Consider the following 20,104-nt stretch of genomic DNA (forward strand, 5'->3'; position numbering starts at 1 on the left):
AAAGAAATTATGTACCAATTGGACATCAATCCGGAAAGGTATCAGCAAGCATTCTGGATGAGAAAGAACAATGAAGATAGATCCCCAAGGATCTTGCTTCAACATTTGGCAGACCTGTTAGAAAAGTGGTTGAAACCACAAGAGGTATCTACAGTAGAATTATGTGATCAGATTTTACTGGAACAGTTCCTATTAGATCTGGATGAGAGTACTCAAAGGTGGGTGCATTGCCACCGTCCAAAGTCTTCAGCAGAAGCTCTGTGGCTTGTGGAGAATTTTGACAATGCACAGGGAGAAAGATACCGAGAGCATAGTCCAAAGGGAGTACCAAATCCTACAACTCAAGAAACAGAACCGAAAGAAGCATGGGAGGGATGATGATCTACGATTGTGTGTTTCTGAAGTGGTCGAGTGGGACACATGGCCTGAGAGTGTAACAACTTCCCTCATCAGACACAGTGGATGAGAGAGCCAGCATTTGACAACAGGATGCCCAGGAATGAGCCCAGGGATAGTGGGACAGTAGAGGTAATGGACTGTAGCATTGGGAAGGTCGACTGCGAAGGTCCAAAAGAAAAACCCACGGTGGACCTGCATTGGAGGAAAAGAATACAAGCCATTGTAGATACTGGGTGTGCGCTGACTCTGATTCGGATACATGCGGCTCCTCACAGGTGGGCCCGAAGGCAGACATAGTAGGAATGGTTTGTATTTATGGACAACCTTCAACGTATCCAAGAAGAAAATATATGGTGGAAGTACTCGGCAAGGTGGTTCTAGCAAAAGATCTCCCTTACCTGATGATATTGGGCCAAGATTCAGCTGAAATTTATCATGTATTAGACATCATAAGAGCACAGGAGGGTCTGCTAGCAGAAGAAGAAATCCCACAGGATGCAGGCTGATTTGATATGGAGAGTTTATTGAGCAGCATCCATTTTAGAGAGGCACAAGAGAGAGAAGATCTTTTCTAGTCCATCATCCAGTTGGAATCGGCCAAGTGAGATGAGCAGGTAATATGTCCTGAGCAGTGTAAGGCCAGTCCTAGATATGAGCTAAAGAGGGGCCTGTTGTACCAGATAAAAGCAGGACAACAAGATGGACTAGAGGTCCCACAACTGTTGATTCCCCAAGCCTACTGAGGCCCACTATTGTGGCTGGCAGATACACAACCCTTGGGAGGACATATGTGAAAATCTAAGACAGAAGCTAGACTTACCAAATGGTGTTTCTCGCCCTGATTATATGAGTGAGTGGAAGATTTCTGTCGGGCCTGCCCTAATGGCCAGCGAATAAGTTTTCAAAAACCTCTTTGGCACCCTTACAAACTATGCCCATAATGGAGGAGCCCTTCTCTCGAATAGCCTTAGATATAGTTGGACCATTACCAAAAAGTTCAGTGGGACACCAATTTATATTGGTTCTGATTGATTATGCTACTAGATTTCTGAAAGCGATACCACTACGCATGGTCGCAAGTCACAGAGGAACTGATCAAATGGGTATCTTGGGTTGGCACACCCACAGAAATAATTACAGGCCAAGGGACAAACTTCATGTCATGTGTGATGCGTACCTTGTGTCAAGTTTTAAAAATACAGCACTTACAGACATCTGTGTATCACCTTCAAACTAATGGGTTGGTAGAAAGGTTCAATGGGATGCTGAAAAGTATGCTGAGAAGGTGTGCACAAGAGGAGCCCAGTAAATGGGACATTAATAGCACCATTATTGTTCGTGGTAAGGGAGGCCCCACAATCCTCCCTAGGATTCTCTCCGTTCGAATTTGTTTACAGACAACCACAAAGTTTGTTGGATGTGATATGAGAGGGTTGGGAGAAAGGAGGAACCCAAGGGGTCCAACCTACTGAATATGTATGGGAATTAAGGAGACAGTTACAACAAGTGGGAGAAGTAGCTCATGACCACCTTAGGCAAGCCCAAGAAAAGCAAAAGGCTAATTATGACAAAGGGACGCGAGAACATGAATTACGTGAAGGGCAAAAAGTGTTAATTCTGCTCCCTAGGGCCACTAGTAAGTTCTTAACATGTTGGCAGGGGCCATTTGAAATAATTAGGCAAGTGGGTCCTGTCAATTATGAATATTCCGTCCTGGATTCAAAAAAGAAAAACAAATCTTTCACTTCAACCTATTAAAACCATGGGATGAACCTGAGGGCTTATTGGCAACCCCACTGGGAGAGCAGCCAGATGTTAGATCAGAGCCAATGAGTGTACAAAGCCCTAACAAGGAAGTAAGCCTGGGGGCCCAACTGAATGTAAGACAAAAAGAACAATTAAAACTCCTAGGGAAAGAGTTCAGTGATGTGTTTAATGAGAACTCAAGCCGTGTTCGGGGAATAAGTCACAATATTGTTACACCTGAGGGACAGGTGGTGAGAGAGAAGTGGAGAAGGATTCCCTACAATCAATATGAACTAATCAAGATGGAGATAGATAAGATGTTGGCTCAGGGAGTAATAACCGAGTCCCATAGTCCTTGGCGGAGCCCACTGGTAGTGGTGCCCAAACAAGGTGGTACTTTGCAATTATGCGTAGAGTTCAGGAAATTGAACGCAATTTCGAAGTTCGATGCTTTTCCCATGCCCCAAATAAGCGAGTTGTTAGAGAGAGTTGGATGAGCGAAATTCATATCTACTTTAGATCTGACCAAAGGTTACTGGCAAATTCCCGTGAGGAGGGCGGATGAAGCAAAAACAGCTTTTGGCACCCCTTTGGGGTTGTATGAATTTAAACATATGCCATTTGGACTCCATGAGGTTGCAGCAACATTTCAAAGGCTAATTGACTGGGTCTTAGCCCCACACCAAAGATACGCTGCAGTGTACATAGATGATATCATTATTTATACCAACGAATGGGAAGAACATTTAGAAGCTCTTCAAGCGGTACTCTGAAAATTATGGTTAACTGGCCTTACAGCAAACCCAGGAAATTGTGCACTAAGCAAAGCCGAAACAAAATATCTTGGTTACACGGAAGCCACAGCTGTATTCGTTCTTTGACAGATAAGATAGAGGATATTCAAAACTACTTGCCACCCCGAACAAGGAAACAAACGCGAGCCTTCCTCGGATTGGCCAGTTATTATCGCTGGTTTATTCTGCATTTTGCTGAAGTAACAGACCCGTTAACTGACTTACTGAAAGGACAGAGCAATGGTCCCTTAAAGTGGGACAAGGAACTTCTGAAGACCTTCCACAAAACCCAATGGTCCTTATGTAACGAGGTGGTACAGCACACTCCAGACTTCAGCCGTCCTTTTATCCTACAGACAGATGCATCCAACCAAGCTGTGGGAGCCATATTAACGCAAGAGACAGACGGAGTAGAACGCCCTATCGCCCTTGCTAGCAGGAAACTCCAACCCCAGGAACAAAGGTACGTCATAATTGAAAGAGAATGTCTCGCGATCAAGTTGGGGGTGGAGTACTTTCATTACTACCTCATAGGACAAAAGTTTATATTAGTAACTGATCATGAACCTTTGAAATGGCTAAGGACCACACAGACAGACAATGTGGGCTCAGTGGGCACTGGCCTTACAACCCTTTCACTTTGATATCGAATTTAGGCCTGGATGAGCTAATGTCATGGTTGACTTCCTTTCATGTCATCAAGAACCATGCTCCCCAATGACATCTGAGACACTTGCCGATGAATGTCAACCTGGTAACATGAACCCTAAGGTATTAAAAAAGAAATTGAGCCAGGAGTGTGGCAGTTCTGGAGCAGCTGCTTGTTGCTTATAAAAGAGCCCGGCATGGGGCCATGTGAGGTGAAAGCGGAGATGGGAGCGAGAGGCGTCTCCAAAAGAGAGAGCGGGGAAAGTGTTGCAGAGTCAGGGAGCTTTGAGAGCTTGGTCCAGTGTGTTGGAGGAGGATGGATGAAGAAAGGAAGCAGGGAATCAACGGAGGATTTCCCCGAGAAAAAATAGAGGTGCAAGAAAGGGAGAAGCTGTGAGAAGCAGCAAATAAAGACGTGGCAGAAGAGAGTCAGAACTGATGCAAGAGGTGATAGGCAAGGCAGTCAGCGAAAACATCACAAGTGTCTGTCTAAATCCTGGCCCGCATTAAAAATGATAAAATGAACTGCTGACTATGCAGGCAGCAAGAGACAAAGGTACTAATTCCTACTTAGCCGTCCATAGGAGGATCTGAGATTTTTGAAAAGGGTGCAGATGGTGTGGTGCATCATCACATACAACACAATATACATTTTTTCCCATTTAAAAGAAACTAGAAGCTTTACTAACATGCTGGGGGCCTAGGGCTATATTATTCCATTTAAGATTGAAGCAAAAACAAGTATATCTTTATTGGAATGTGCATTAATTTGCTATATTATATATATCATGTATAAAACATAACAAACTAGACAAAAAAATCATCAAAAGAGGTTGTTCATTAATCCTGTAGTCATTGAAATTAAATCTACATCTCTTTTTCAGCTTTATAAAGCACAATCTAGCCTTCTTGAGTATCATGACAATGCATCCAGTGCTTCACAGGAAGATATTTCCACACCTGAGTTAATATTTTTAGCTACAGTGAAAAATGCTCTGCAGAGTTGTGAAACAGGAGCTAACCACAAGTAACTAACAGGAGAATTACAGGAGAAAGGGTAGCTTGATTAGTGTAACATCAAAACCACACCTCTGAAATGAAGGGTTTAGAAGGAGTCCGGTAGATTATAGTGAATCATGAAGTCAACTGATTCCCTCAATGCTGCCTGAATAGAAATGCTGCTGCTGCTGCCAGGCAGTTGGTTTTAAACTTTGGGTGGACTAGGAATTAAAGGTGGGAGGGTTGCAACTGCTTCTTCCCCCAGTCTCCCTCAATCCACCCCTTTAGCCATCTTCAACTGGCAGTTTGTGGTAGGTCTTGAAGAGGAAAGCGAAAACATAAAGGAAGACCTTCCTTATGTAAATGGAAGCATACAAGAAATAAAAAAGATACTTGTATGATAAGTGGATGATCAATAGTGTATTTATATTTTTTAAAAGCATGTACAAGTGACCCTCACCATTCGTGGGAGATATGTTCTCGTATCCCCCGTGAATGGCAAAATCCATGAAAAAGGCACTGCATTCATGAACACCATCTGTATTCATGAATGTAGTGTCCCTGGGCAGCTGGGGGGAATGGCTGCTCTGGCGACAGTGGTGGGAGCGCAGTGGCAGCAGTGGGAGCTCATTGGCGGGGGCAGCAGGAGCCTGGCAGCAGCAAGTGCAGAGCTCCTGAGGAGCTCCTTTAAGTGTATTTAAGAAGTGGGATCAGCATTCACGAATATTTGAAACTGCGAATGCTGAAGCCATGAATAGTGAAGGTTTCCTGTAATCCTCTCGAATCAGTTACCATGCACCATTAACAACATAATCGTGTGGTCTTCTCCCCTGGCTCCGCATTGTGGCAGGGCACTGTTGGTGCTTGCCACTTTAAGACCGGAGCCAAGCAGCCAACAGATGCTTGATTGCGGCGGCCATTTTAGTTCTCTCGCTACCCATATAAACAGATCAGTTTCCTGCTGGCGGGGCAGGCAGTAACATCGTCTGGCTGCAAGGCTCCATAATATCCTGGAGGCAAGGGCAGGAGCTGTAGGGGATGGATTGGAGGCTCCTGGTCCTGGGCATGACCTAAAACTGTACCCTGCCGGGAGTGGGTGGCCTGGTGGGGCTCTGAGTGGTGCAGGAGCCCCCAGGAAATGCCAGGTCAGTTATCACCCCAGTGAAAGGCAGGTAGGAAGCTGACAAAGAGGGAGAGTGGGGGCCAGGCATGGCTGAGGCCACCTGAGCCCTCTGGGGGGTGCAAGACCCCAAGAGACCTTGAGGAGGGAGAGTGGAGGCCAGGCACAGCTATGGCCACCTGAGCCCGGTGGTGTGCAAGACCCTGAGGAGGGAGAGTGGGGGTCAGGCATGGCTACAGGCACCTGAGCCTACTGGGGAGCAAAGCCCCATTGCCCCAACTGAGGGGGCAGTGAGGAGCCCCAAGTGAAGGGGGCAGAGATGAGTAGTCCTAAGCGAGGGGCCAGTGTGGAACCCCAAGTGAGGGGGAGGTGTGGAGCCCTGTGTGAAGGGGACAGAGACGAGTAGCCCCAAGTGAGGGGGCAGTGTTGCGCCCTGAGTGAAGGGGACAGAAATGAGGACCCAAGTGAGGGGGCGGAAATGAGGACCCCAGTGAGGGGGCAGAGATCTGGAGCCCCAGGGAGGGGGGGCAGAAATGAGAAGTCCCAGTGAGGGGATGGTGATCTGGAGCCCTGAGTGAGGGGAGTAGGCCTAAGGAATGTCTCTGGATGCCTGAGGTGGCAGTTTGAGCCAGAGGCTGAGTAAGGGGGCTCAGTCCAAGGGACAGGGACAAGTCCCGACCCTGGTAAGTCCTCCACCACTGGGAGGCCGAGTGTGGGTCGAAAGTAATAGCTAGAGGAAGAACCAGAGGGCTGAGTGCCCAGTATGTTTACATGTATAGAGTTGCCCCCAAAAGAGGCCAGAGTAAGCTTAGACCTGGTCAGGTAATTGGCTGGCCACTACCCCAGTGAGGGTCACGGGAGAGGCCCAAAAGACGGTACATCTGCCACCCAAGGAATGGACTAGCTAAGCCTATGTTTTAAGGGGCCCGCTCCAAAAGGGAGCAAGGCAGCATAAACTGGTGATGGATGAAAGAGACCCTGTCAGAGAGGGTGGAGTATGAGAGGTCCTAGTGAGAGGAGGGCAGTATGAATGTGTGTGTGACTGAGGCCTGATGGTGTGGCCTAAGTTTGGTTCAGCTGTAGGCTGGGAGCACGGTAACATCTAGATGCCATCTGCGAGGCATGAGCTGTGGTGTAGGGAAGGTTCGGAGCCACAGATAGCGCCCCCTGGCACTGGGGCATGAATGGGCAGCCTCCCGCCTTTATTAACAACTATTAGTTAATTAAGAACAAGGCATGGCAGATGAGTCAGGTGGGCGGCATGCCCAGAGGCAAGTAGGGAATCTAGCACTGTGGCTAGGCAGGGAGTCCCACTTTGCCACGCACATCTCTATAACTTCTCCCTCTGTTGTTGTCTCCTCCTATTTCTATGTTCATCTAAACTTGGAATCTAATTATGCAACTTCATTCTCATGCAATTCATCATTTTAATATAATGCACAATTTATGTTACCTAGCTCCATGCATCCTGAGATTAGTTAAATAAATGTCCTACCCATCCCCAAAAGATTCTCAGGCTTTTCTGTTACCCTGCTGAATCCATTTTGATTCTAAAGGTAATCTGACACTTCTCAGGCTTGAAACAGACTTCTTTAGTGAAGTGCAACCAGCTGTGCTGCCACATCTTACAACACAATTGATTGTGCTCCAGGAATGTCTATAGTCCAGAGTCCAATGGAGGGCAGGATGGCAGGTGTTTATTTTTCATGCTGCCCATCAAACATAACTTTTCTACTAGCCAATATCATGATCTTTTCCTATAATTTATAATTAAATTGAAAACAAAGGTTGCATGGATACCATTTCTACACATACCTTTGCATACAATAGTAAATTTGTCATTACTGAAGCCTGTTGCCCCTTTCTATCATTTTGCAAATGACAGAAGTAAAATTGAGATCTTCTGCATAGTAGAAAGGAACAGGGAATAAAGGAATGCTGGAGTCAGAAGGCAGATGTAGGGGAAATTGTTGAGAATGTGGAGGGCGTAGTATTGCAGACCTCAGCAGTCAGAGATCATAAGGCAGCTTTTTAAAGATTTTAAAATGTGGGGTTTTTTTAAATTTCCCTTCTGATTTTTGAGCCCTTAGGATGTTCACTTATTCTGGAAGCATGTTTAATCATCTCTGTATGACATTAAACTGAAATGCATGTGTAAAAATGGAGGTTTCCCTCATGGCTGCCTGGACTAACATTTTCCTTTCTAAATCCTTTGGTTTGTGAAGCTGCAATTCTTTTCCTTAGTATTATTCTGTTTATTTTTAGTATTATTCTGTGTCACATCCCATAACAACACGTCATTTCCTCCAGTCACCTTCTTTCTCTGGGCTTTCCCAAGACACCTGACCTCAGCCAACTGCCTCAACTCCCCTTCCTGTCTGATTTTCCTCTTTACACTTTACTGGAAATCACTGGTTCTGAACCTTTTCTATACCTTTGCTTTACCTTCCATTTCAGAGAAAGGTATGCTGGTTGGGTTTTATTGACTAAGTGTATTTGACTTCAGTGTCGCTGAAATGATTGCAAAGCTAAGTATCAGGAAATTACATGAAGTTTAAAATAGAAGCACCAAACATATAGACTTGTGATAAAATTATGAGTCGACATGCAACAGTCTTTGATAGGGTTTAGCACAATGTGGAAGGGAATGAATGGTACAGAAAGGAGAGAAAGGGGAATGAGACAGGGCAGTGATATAGGAAGGGGAGAATGGAGGGTAGAATGGTAGCTTATAACATCTAGTTGACAAGAGCAGGGGGTTAATGACCCTGTCTGAAGAATGAAAATGGAAGCTTGTGTTTTTGTCAGTACCATGGGGCTAGATTTGTAGTTCAAAATGATCATACTACATTGGAGATATGTGGGCAGCTTCCAACTCAAAAATCAGAAGAAATAAGAAAACCTGCAAATGATTATTTCTTTAAAAATACTCAATTTTCTACAAACACTGTGAATTTTTTTTGGGTGCTTAAACTTGGTAAAATTATAGATAACCCACAGAGGTAAGTGCCTTTCTTCCCATGTTGTACAATATTATAATATTTTAATATAAAAAGCATTTTTTATAAACAGAAGTATAGGAGAAAAATAGGTGGTTAAGTCCCCTGGAAGCAACCTTCAGATTGTATATGACTCACCAGCAAGGTGTACACTGTGTTATCATAGACCAGTGATGGTGACAGTGACTTATCTGAAATTCAAAGACCTATTAGACAGGTGAAGATATAAAATATTAATAACATGTATTAATGTTATTATATAAGATTAATTATTATTGTATTCATGTATTAATGTTATTAAATGTATTGTTATTAAAATATTAATAACATGTATTAATGTTATTATACACTTAATAATGTAGGTGTGCCTATGTAACATAGGCACACCTACAGCCTAGGGAATGACCTGCTGGGTGGCATGGAAGTGGAAAGGGACCACGAGTTGGCAGAGGGAAACACGAGTCGGCAGTGTGATGAAGCCATCAGAAAAGCCAATGGCACTTTATCGTGCATCAGCAGATGCATGACGAATAGATCCAAGGAGGTGATACTTCCCCTCTATCAGGCGCTGGTCAGACCACAGTTGGAGTACTGCGTGCAATTCTGGGCACTGCACTTCAAGAGGGATGCGGATAACCTGGACAGAGTCCAGAGAAGGGCCACTCGTATGGTTAAGGGCCTGCAGACCAAGCCCTATGAGGAGAGACTAGAGAACCTGGACCTTTTCAGCCTCCGCAAGAGAAGGTTGAGAGGCGACCTTGTGGCTGCCTATAAGTTCATCACGGGGGCGCAGAAGGGAATTGGTGAGGATTTATTCACCAAGGCGCACCCAGGGGTTACAAGAAATAATGGCCACAAGCTAGGAGAGAGCAGATTTAGATTGGACATTAGGAAGAACTTCTTCACAGTTAGAGTGGCCAAGGTCTGGAACGGGCTCCCAAGGGAGGTGGTGCTCTCCCCTACCCTGGGGGTCTTCAAGAGGAGGTTAGATAGACATCTAGCAGGGGTCATCTAAACCCAGCACTCTTTCCTGCCTATGCAGGGGGTCGGACTCGATGATCTATTGAGATCCCTTCCGACCCTAACATCTAACATCTATGTAAAGCCCCTTACATTTATTCTGGATAATTACAAAATGTAGCAAAAAAAGTTGTTTAATAAAATCCCTTCCACTAAAAAAGCAAAGTAGCATACATCCTCCACAAACTTATATGTAATTTTATTAACCATTGACGAAACTCTGTGACAGTGATTTTGGAAACAAAAGTTAAAAACAGATAACTAACAGTGGACTAGTTAATTCATTAACTGTAATGAGTAAACTTCAGATGTTTTTTATTACAAATGGTATGGACACTTAAATGTCTATCAGTTGGATTTATTTAACACAAGAAGAATGGACACCAGAAGTGACTAAATACAATTACTCATCTCTCCTGTTGCTAATATTTATCCAATTAGCAGGAAGTGCTCTTAATCATAGAGGTTGTTGCAATCAGGAGAAAATCATGTATGAACAAGACTCTGCCCTCTCACTTTGCTGCAGCAGTGACCATACGATGGGTAGTATCTTTCTATGATGAACAGGAAGAAAGAACTCAGAGTCAAAGGAAACCTCTATCAGCTTGATCCCCTGTTCAGAAAAGGATTATTTTGCGGGTTATCTTTATTTTCCTACTTTTTGTACCAGAGCAGAGATCTCATACAGGCAATATTTCTTGGGTTTCTTGGTGTGGAAGAAATCAAACTTCATGTTGTGGTTGAATTAGAATTGGCAGAGCCATCTAGGTTTATTTAAAGGTATACAAGTGATCACAAGGAGGGTTCTCAAAGGAACTCTGACCTCTACAAGTTTACAAGCATATTTATACTTTAGACAGTGAGAAAAGATGCAGGGTTCAGACAAAGCAACCTTGAGAGAAACAGAAAGATGTTGATCCTTCGTTTGTCACACGTAAGCAGTTTACTTATTCAGAAAAAAAACCCCACTATGTTTTCAGAACAGTTATCAGCTTATGGTTCAGGGGAAAGGAGGAGGTTAACATCTGCACACAGAGCTTAATATATCAAGACAAAACAAGGCATGAAGGTTTTTTCTTATCTTAGAACATTTTGAAACACATAGCATCAGCATCTTTTTCTCTTCTCTTTCTCTCTCTTTGTCTCTCCTCTTAGTCAAGTAAGAGGACTGGTTAAACTTATTTCCACATTGGGAAAGGGCAGCCTTACTAATGTTGGTGTTTCCTTCATTGAAGTGGGACCAGCTTCCTTCCCGTGAAAGTGAAGACCACATGGGAAAAGAAATCAGGAAAAAGTCATCATCTTACTGTAATCACAAGGCAGATTTTACAGATAATAAAAATGAACTCAGAAAACATAAAACTCTGACATTATAAAGCCCTGCTGAGAGTATAACAAAGACTGGTATCATTAAGTAGAATCAATAAAATTGAGAAAAAATGAAAGGAAAGAGAAGCAGTGTCTTGAAAATTTCAAGCAGCAAAAGTGAAAGGATATGTCTATTCCAATTCCCAAGAGCATTGCTGTGAAGTGTGCCCTACCTAAACTGCTCCTGCTCCATACACATGCAACCTAGAATGGGACAGTAAAGCTACCCTGAGGGTGGTCTGCATAGCCATGGTCATTATCTCTATCTCAAGCATACTTTAAATGGAGTTACCCTCAGGGCAGCTTTGCTGCCTCATTTCTGGATTTGGTGCATGTGAATTGTCAGGGTATGCTGGCGAGGGGCACTTCCAGGAGTGTCATGGAAATGGTAGAGGAATGCCGTAAGGGAACTTGAAGTACATGTGTATTTGGGTAGAAATGGTATTATTTACAATATGACCACAAACAGGAAAACAACTAGGCTGTGAACAGAAAAAAGAACTTATTTACTAATGCATGTAATTTATGGGAACTTTTAAATACTAATAAATGCCTAAAATTAGGTGTTTACAAGCAAGGTCAATAAACCAGTACCAGAATAACTGAAAACAGGGTTTGACCTTTTTGATCTTTTCCATTGTAGGATGCCAAATTCTGGCTCATGCTTGTCTCAGGCTCTTGTGATTGATGTCAGTTGTCATTTATGTCAACCCCTTTTTTGCCGGTAGACATACCAATTCAAGCAATCTGTGCAGTTCATACTAATGTTATCTAAAATCTAAACACAACGTACAGTGATTTTCTATTTATTTAGTTTCCTGCTTTTAATCATACTGACTGCATCTCACGTGTTACCACTAGACTAATTTTAATTGCATTCAGTGGTACTTGTGGAGCAAGGAGCAAATAAGCTAGCTAGTATAACAGAATTTGGCTCTGAGTATTTTGGTGTTGTTTGCAACTGAGTGTAATATCATGTATTTGCTTTTATTTGTTATTCTGAATTTGCTTGAACACTTCATCTTATTGTTAGCAATTGTCGTATACATGAAAAGGTGGGCTATAAAGGAAATTAAAATACAGTTTATTTTAGAAATAAAAGGATATGCCCTGCTGCACCTTTGATTTTAAGGGGACTGGGATTTAACACATATTATATGCGTTTTCTCTCACCAATTTTGGCAAATTGGAGGAAGCTTGGATTATGTATCCTAAGAAATCAGATATATTTGAGTCACAGGCAAATGATGGAATAGGATTACCGTTTCTAAAGGCTTGGCTCCACAAGGTGAAGGATGTCCACAGAAGAACAAACTGTAGAAGCTGGAATTGCTTATATTGTTTGTACTTTATTTTCATGTTATGTTTCTTTTTTCTAGACTTTCATAGTATTGAATAAAGGGAAGACAATATTCCGATTCAGTGCCACATCTGCCTTGTACATTTTAACTCCTTTCAATCCTCTTAGAAAAATTGCTATTAAGATTTTGGTACATTCATATCCTTTTCAAGTGTTCAGCTATCAGTGTTGCCATTTAAAGCAAAGTATCATTGTTGATATAATTACTTTCATTTCTCCTTGTGCATTTACATGTACTAGAGTGCAGAGTTCTATATGGAATCAACATACATGGCATTTTCTTTAGAACAAGAAGTCTCTCTTTTCTCTTCATCATTCTCTCTCAAAAGTGGCTGTTGAAAGACCCTTCCTTTAACAACTTTCACTTTCCTTTGTCAGGTGATGTTACAAATGAAGTTAATGTCTGCAAAGCAGGGTTATTCTTTTTAGTAGCTGATTTCAGGTACTGGTCAATTTTGCAATAATGGTCAACATAGGAACCCTTAACGACAAAAATACAAATGAAGCATAAACAGTTAAATCTAATTCCACAAAATTCTCTGAGGTTACTCAGAACCTTGTAATATTAAGGGAGTGTGAAATAATCATATTCCACAAGGGCTGTACATTTTTATGAGTACAAATTCACTTCAGTCCAATTAGTCTCTCGTGCAATCCACTGAAATGCCAAGGAGTTTGTGTCCTCAGTGTTCATGCTGCTGTCCTGCAATGAGCCCTCAAAAAGTCCCATTAACATCACCAACTTCAGCTGAGCAACAGCCGAACTGTTGAAGAGAATAGCCTGTGTCTTCATGCAAGTAATTTGTTCAACTAAATACAGCTAGGCCTAGTCTCCTGAATAGACCTCATGGGTAATCTTATGGATCTCACTGTGACTGTTCACATGACAAAAAGATGTAAGTTAAGGCCCAACAAATTATTTGCCTTACAATTGCACCTGAAAGCTCCATCCTGATCAGGAAACATGTCATTGGGTACTGTACAAACACATGGTATAACGGAGTCCTCTCCCAGTTTATATTTTTTTAAGCGAAAACTGTTTATATCATAATTCAATATAACTAATATGGATATTGCAAGTTTCATTTAAGCCCAGAGCCTACCACAACTGAGAGAGAAATATGTTATTTTATGCTGCAGAAGTATTATGCCAGCTGGCATATGATATTTAAAATAGATTAAATTACATAGGCATTTTTAATTTCAAATTTAATTTAGAATATTATTTGCTACTTATATACAAATTTATATATTATTTATTTTTAATAATTCGGGTGTCGAATATTACCACATCTTTTGTGCATTATCTCATTTTTCTGGCTTACATTCCTTGACTCTAAGCTACGTTATTCAGCATGCTTATTATGTGCACTATTTTGACCAACTGTGTATTTATGACCATGAGTAACCCCCCAGACTGGACAAAGAATGTAGAGTAAGTTAAACATAGTTGTTACTGTAATAGCATTTTTGGACATAATATGACTAGAATATTTACTTATTGGAACTTGCTTTCTGTTCTCATAAAGAGAAGATAGATTCCATGAGGATGTGACTATCTTTCTAGCCTTTTATCTAAAAGTATTGAAGTGATTTAAAAATGGTACCTATTTCTTGATATGTATGTTTGATGAATATCTGAAGCTTTTCCAAAAAATATTAAGGTCTGCATCTTGTCCCTGGATGCAATGGGGTCCAAGAGGGAAAAGGAGCATTAATAGTAGAAGAAATATATGCAGACAGCTTTAAATACAACTTGAGAGGCCAGCCATAATGCCTTCTTACTGTACATCAGGGCTGTCCAACTTCAGCATGGCCAAAGGTACCAATGTACAAACCCTGGGCCACACAGCACATAGGCCACATGCTACTGGGGGGCAACTTCCCTCACATTTCCCCCTACTTTGTGGGCTGCACTGGCAGCACAGCTGTTCTGCCTACTGCTGTGCAGGCAGTGCACATGGCCTCAGGCCCTTCCTGTTACACAGAAGAGGGAGAGGCAGCTGCCAGGGGACCATGGGCTGCATAATAACTCCTTGCAGGCTGCATGAGACCCACATACCATTATCCGGACAACCCTGTATTAGTTAAAGCAGTTGGATATTTACCATAGTTTGAGAGTATATGGCTACCTAGTAAAAGGTGTGCATTTTTCACTTTCCAACAAATTTGGAACAGTTTGTCAAAACAAGACCAGACTGGAAACAAGAGCAAGGAGCCAGAATACAGGAACCAGAACCTTGAAGAGCCAGGATCCAGGCTAGAGTTAGGATCCAGGATCCAGACATGGAGAGTAGCCTACTGGGCACTGAAAGGACTGCTGCTTATATAAGCAGGCAACCATGCCCATGCAGATAACTTTGGCCAGCTAGAAGTAGTTAGGCCATTTGCAGCTAAACCCACTCAGGTGGTCAGGGTCAGTTATGTTAGTCATCCTGTCCGCTGCCCTAATTCCTGATACTAGGTGCTCTTTCTTAGGAAGCAATTCTGCTTATAAAATATGCCTGTACTAATATAACTTATTATAGAACTTTTAAGGAGACAGCTCTGATTTTAACATTGAAAACAATTCTGTGCACTTTTTATAGCACTTAAGACATCTATCTGATTTGCAAATGCAAGCAGGTAGCCAGGCATGAAAGTGCTAGAAATTGTGCCTGTAAATATTTGTGCCTGAAATTATTTGTAGGCACAAAAATCTAAGGCTGATTTTCTAAGCATTTAGAAAATCAATCATACACATTCTCTGAATAAAATTTTAATTAACTTTACAGTTACAACTTATAACCTTGCAATGTTGTGGTTATATTATTTATGAACTTCTCTATTGAATTTCAAAGATTTTTATAGTCCTTTGTTATAACAAATAAACCTATGGTAATTAAATGTGATTGCATATAACAATTGATATGCCAAGTTCAGTTTCTGTAATGCTTATTTCCTCAGGTACACGTTCACTGGAATTTATACCTTTGAATCACTTATAAAAATTCTTGCAAGGGGCTTCTGTTTAGAAGGTTTTACTTTCCTTCGAGATCCGTGGAACTGGCTTGACTTCAGTGTCATTTTGATGGCGTAAGTGATTTAACAAGTTGTAAAGCTTATGAGGACATGAAATTAGTGGCAGCACATACCATACTATTATTGGGCATGCACTTATTTGAAAGTATTCAATTCCTGCAAGTAGCAAAGTTGTTACTGCATGTATCATGCATATTAGGAACCATACTTCAAAGCATGATATTGCAGGAGCCAACATGGTGTGTCAGCCACTAGTAAAGGGACACTAATTTCATATCCTTCATTCTTTCTGCTTACCAGAATGGAAGCCATCCCTTTGACTTCATGCCACCTTGTTATTACTAATCTAATTAATTTACTTAGCTTTTCCAGTATAAAATCAGTGAGTTTCACTTCAATGAAATTCAAATGTAGTTGATAACTTATGTCTATTAAAGTGAGATGTACTACAGAGAAAGGTAAATTTGGACTTTATTTACTAAAATCAACAGAGGTCTTGATAAAAGACCCAAGCAAGTAGTATAAACTCTGTCTCAATTCTGAATAATTGTGATTTAATTCTGCAGGTATGTAACAGAATTTGTAAACCTAGGCAATGTTTCAGCTCTTCGAACTTTCAGAGTATTGAGAGCTTTGAAAACTATTTCTGTAATCCCAGGTAAGAAGTAAATGGTGTAAGGTGTTAGGCCCCTTGTATCTCCAACTGTTATTTGTGTGCTGTCATTGTGTTTGTGTGTGAACTCCCCTATTACAGATATGTGACAGAATTTGTGGACCTGGGCAATGTCTCAGCGTTGAGAACATTCAGAGTTCTCCGAGCATTGAAAACAATATCAGTCATTCCAGGTGAGAGCTAGGTTAAACACTGAGGCTGACTTTAGTTCCATTGAAGTTGAATTCACTTCTTTTCAGCATAAGCCTTGTTATGCACTGTTCATGTTGCAAAAAAAGACAGGAATCATAGGATAGGAACATGATTCCTTGCCTTTTTAATATTAGCTTCTTTTCTTTGCCAAATCAGCCTTTGAGTTTAACAAATTGTTGCATGAAGCATCAACAAAATGCAAAGCCTTATTTAGTTTTTTTTATTGTTGGGGGGGGTTGGTTGATTGGTTATTTGTTCTATTTCTTTTGGGGGGCGGGGGCTTTGTTTGCATTGTAATATGACAAGTTTTTCCTTCACATTGAAAAAGCTTTAGTGCTGTGGCTTTCTTATTTATTTGGATTTTACCATTTATTGCAGTCACTGAAATTATAAAAATAGTTATAAAAGGTTCTCAACTGATGGAGAAAAAGTGTTTTTAAATCAAAGTAGCACAAGCATGGCATGTGATAGTTATCATTTTCAGCTGCTTTTATTATAGGAATAATTTCCAGTTTCATTCATTTCTGCCAAGTCTTCTTTATCAATTGTTTGGAATGCAGGCACTGGCAGAAGAAAGAAAGAAAAATAAAACAAAATATATAACAGGAAGATTTTTATTTACATGGTGTTCATATTTTCATATTAACCATGATTGATAAAAGTTCCTGCTTGAAAGAACATAATATATTACTTGTATTTGGAATGTGTGTGCATTGCGCTTTCATAAACAAGAAACTTTGCTATTCATTCATCTTCACAAGCTCTGAGGCTGTCCATAAAGCTTTACTACTTCACAAATAAGAAAACCATTCTTTTGGGCTTCTGCATGAGTTCTTATATTTATAAAAAAAACATATGATATGTTTTAATACACTTTCGGAAATTTTCTCTTTGCAGGCTTGAAAACTATCGTGGGAGCCCTAATTCAGTCTGTGAAGAAGCTCTCGGATGTAATGATCCTGACTGTTTTTTGTCTGAGTGTATTTGCACTAATAGGGCTGCAGCTGTTCATGGGCAACTTGAGGCATAAATGCTTGCAGTGGCCTCCAGACAATTCTACTTTTGAGATAAACGTTATTTCCTACTTTAATAGCACAATGGACAAAAATGGTACATTTGTTAATACAACAGTGAGCACGTTTAACTGGAAGGAGTACATTGAAGATGAAAGTAAGAATGACTGATATAACTATTATCCAACTCTTTGCAATATCAGTTTGTGGCTATTTGTGATCAAACAAAAAAGATATAGGAAGTATAGGAATATAGGAAGTATAGTATATAAGAAGTAACATAATTTTGTGCATTCATATGGTATCACATGCCTTTTCAAAGCAATTGAGATCCAAATTCCTAAATGAACTGAGAAGCAGTCAGAAACTAAGTATGTCGACTACACACAAATATATATGTATATTCTTTTGTGTTAATTATGCAGTTTTTAATTTACTATTTCTTTGAATTATTCACATATATTTTTAATGCTTTCTAAACAGCTCATTTTTATGTTTTGGAAGGACAAAGAGATGCCCTACTTTGTGGTAATAGCTCTGATGCAGGGTAAGATTTTCTAAAATACTCTGTTTCGTAGCAATAGGAACTTTAACTTTAAATATCAGATATCTGTCTATTCATATTAGAACTTTTCTAGGAATTTGACGCTAAATGTTTGACTTCAGATTGAAATCAAAGTATTCTAATCTCTGGCCATGCAAAGTAATATACCTTATAAAGTCAATTCCAAGATGAGGCTTTTTCCTCCATTTACCATGAGGAAAAAAGCCCCTTGTCCTAGAATTGCTTACAAGGCAGCACTGGAGGAAGCAGGCAGCTACTGTGGCTCTGACTTCAGTCCTGACCCCAGGTTGGGGCCACAGCCTCAGCTGCTACCTGAACCTCCACTGCCTCTGTACCCCCTGCCTCCCCCCACTTTAGACTTGAGCCCCAGGTCTCTGCCCTACACCCCCCCATCTCCCTCCATGCCTTCCCCCGACCCCTACCCTTGCTCTTGTGCCAACAGGCTACATCCTTGCTTCAGCCTGGAGCACAGAGCATGGTCTCAGCCTGGCCCTGTAGCAATGGTGCTGGCTCTGCACTGCTGCTATGGCCTTGGGCTGGGGCTGTGCTCTGTGACCCAGGCCAGAGAAGGGATGGAGCAATGGTAGGAAAGGAAGAGGGGGAAGAGATGGGGGAAGCAGAGGAGAGTTGGGAAAGCAGAGGAGAGATGGGAAAGCAGATGAGAGATGGAGGTGGGGACCCAAGGGTGCAGGGCTAAACTGCCTGCCCCCTACTGCCTATCTCCCAATGCTCCCCCACTGCCTGTCCTACCACGCCCCTCCCACTACTGCCCCCACTGCCTGCCTTCCCAGCACCTGTCTCACTACTTCCCCACTGCTTAAACTGCATCACCTATTCCCCTGCCATAGCTTTTTCCACTGCAGAGGTGGTAGGAATGAATTTAAGACAATCTTCCAATAATTAGACTCTGTAACAAATTGATAAATTGTCCATATATAAAACCTATTTGGGGGTGGGAGGGAAATCTTAAATTCAGGATCATCTTGGATTCAGGTAAATACAGGAAATGTATGTTCTTGCATAGAACATATTGTTGATATCAATGATAACAATATCAACTCTTGTATAATCTCCTTTTGAGATGTATTGATTGAGTATAAATAACATGAAATCAAGGGTGTAAACTGAGAAGAATAAAGTGGAGAAGGAGAACCTGGCTATCAAGTCAGAGTAGTGACTTCATAGTTCAAGGATGTACTTTTTATTTAGAGCCGGAGTCTATCTGCCTTGGCAAACTGCCAGTCAGATGAGCTAAACTGAAGAAGTTAGTTAACTTGCAAGTTAACTTCCCTTAAAAAAACCCATGCTACTTTCAAAAAACCCTTTTGGATTATGGAGCCAGGCAGGAGGCAAAAAGCACTGTCCATGTGTGCATGATACTTAACCCTTACAAAAAGGCTTTATACTTCCATGTACCCACTGGTAGAGCTGGCTGAATACTCTGGCAAAGAGTGCTGTATCATAAAAAAAGATGTTCACTTCGGAGCAAGTGAGGAAAATTGTTATCTCACAGTTTTTACTTGGTGCACTTGTTTGGGGGACTAACTAGAGCAGGGGTAGGCAACCCCCAGCATGGGTGCCACAGCATGGCACATGATGGCATTTTGCTTGGCACGTGTGCCTCAGGGTGGATAGTGGGGAAGGGGCTGGGGCTGCATGGCCACAGCAAGGATCAGGCCCCTTGTGGTTCCCCATTGTCTGCCCCTGGTACACCAGTATCTTACAAGTCAAGGTTGCAGGTGTTTCTAGCACTCTGTCCAAAAATGTTGCTGACCTCTGAACTAGAGTGTCATTCCATCTGGATTCAACTGAGTTTAAAGATTCATAGTTTAGACCATAAAGATTTGGTCCTCCTTGGGTTAGGAATTCAAAATCATTATACTACAGTGTAATGTGCATAAACTAGAGTATTTGAGTATTACTTGGAAGTCTGGTTACTTAATTTGAGTTAATGTATATAAGTGTACAAACATTTGTACACTCTTTGAAAGGCTCCAGCATGTACTTCCCCCTTTTTATGATAGAATAGTGGAAAACTTGTGCGTAGCCAGACCTACTGACACAGTAAAGTGTCTTTGTGAGAGAGGAATACAATACAATATACAAAAACAGGTCTTGCAGATTTCAATATGCAGTCAAAAGGACATTTGCTAGGTAAGCTCAGAACTTACATGGGTAGAATGAAGC

General features: G+C 41.4%; 1 protein-coding gene across 1 annotated transcript in view; it reads left to right on the forward strand.

The window, feature by feature from the left end:
- LOC102564050 (sodium channel protein type 2 subunit alpha) overlaps positions 1–20,104 on the forward strand; it is a 153,829-nt gene that overhangs the window by 40,672 nt on the left and 93,053 nt on the right. The window contains exons 3-8 of the mRNA XM_059727328.1: positions 12,473–12,591; positions 13,799–13,888; positions 15,400–15,528; positions 16,229–16,320; positions 17,237–17,509; positions 17,836–17,899. Coding sequence (XP_059583311.1) covers positions 12,473–12,591; positions 13,799–13,888; positions 15,400–15,528; positions 16,229–16,320; positions 17,237–17,509; positions 17,836–17,899 — 767 coding nt within the window. The remainder of the gene's footprint in view (positions 1–12,472; positions 12,592–13,798; positions 13,889–15,399; positions 15,529–16,228; positions 16,321–17,236; positions 17,510–17,835; positions 17,900–20,104) is intronic.

Source organism: Alligator mississippiensis, chromosome 4, assembly GCF_030867095.1.
Source record: "Alligator mississippiensis isolate rAllMis1 chromosome 4, rAllMis1, whole genome shotgun sequence".
In the NCBI taxonomy this organism is placed as follows: Eukaryota; Metazoa; Chordata; order Crocodylia; family Alligatoridae; genus Alligator; species Alligator mississippiensis.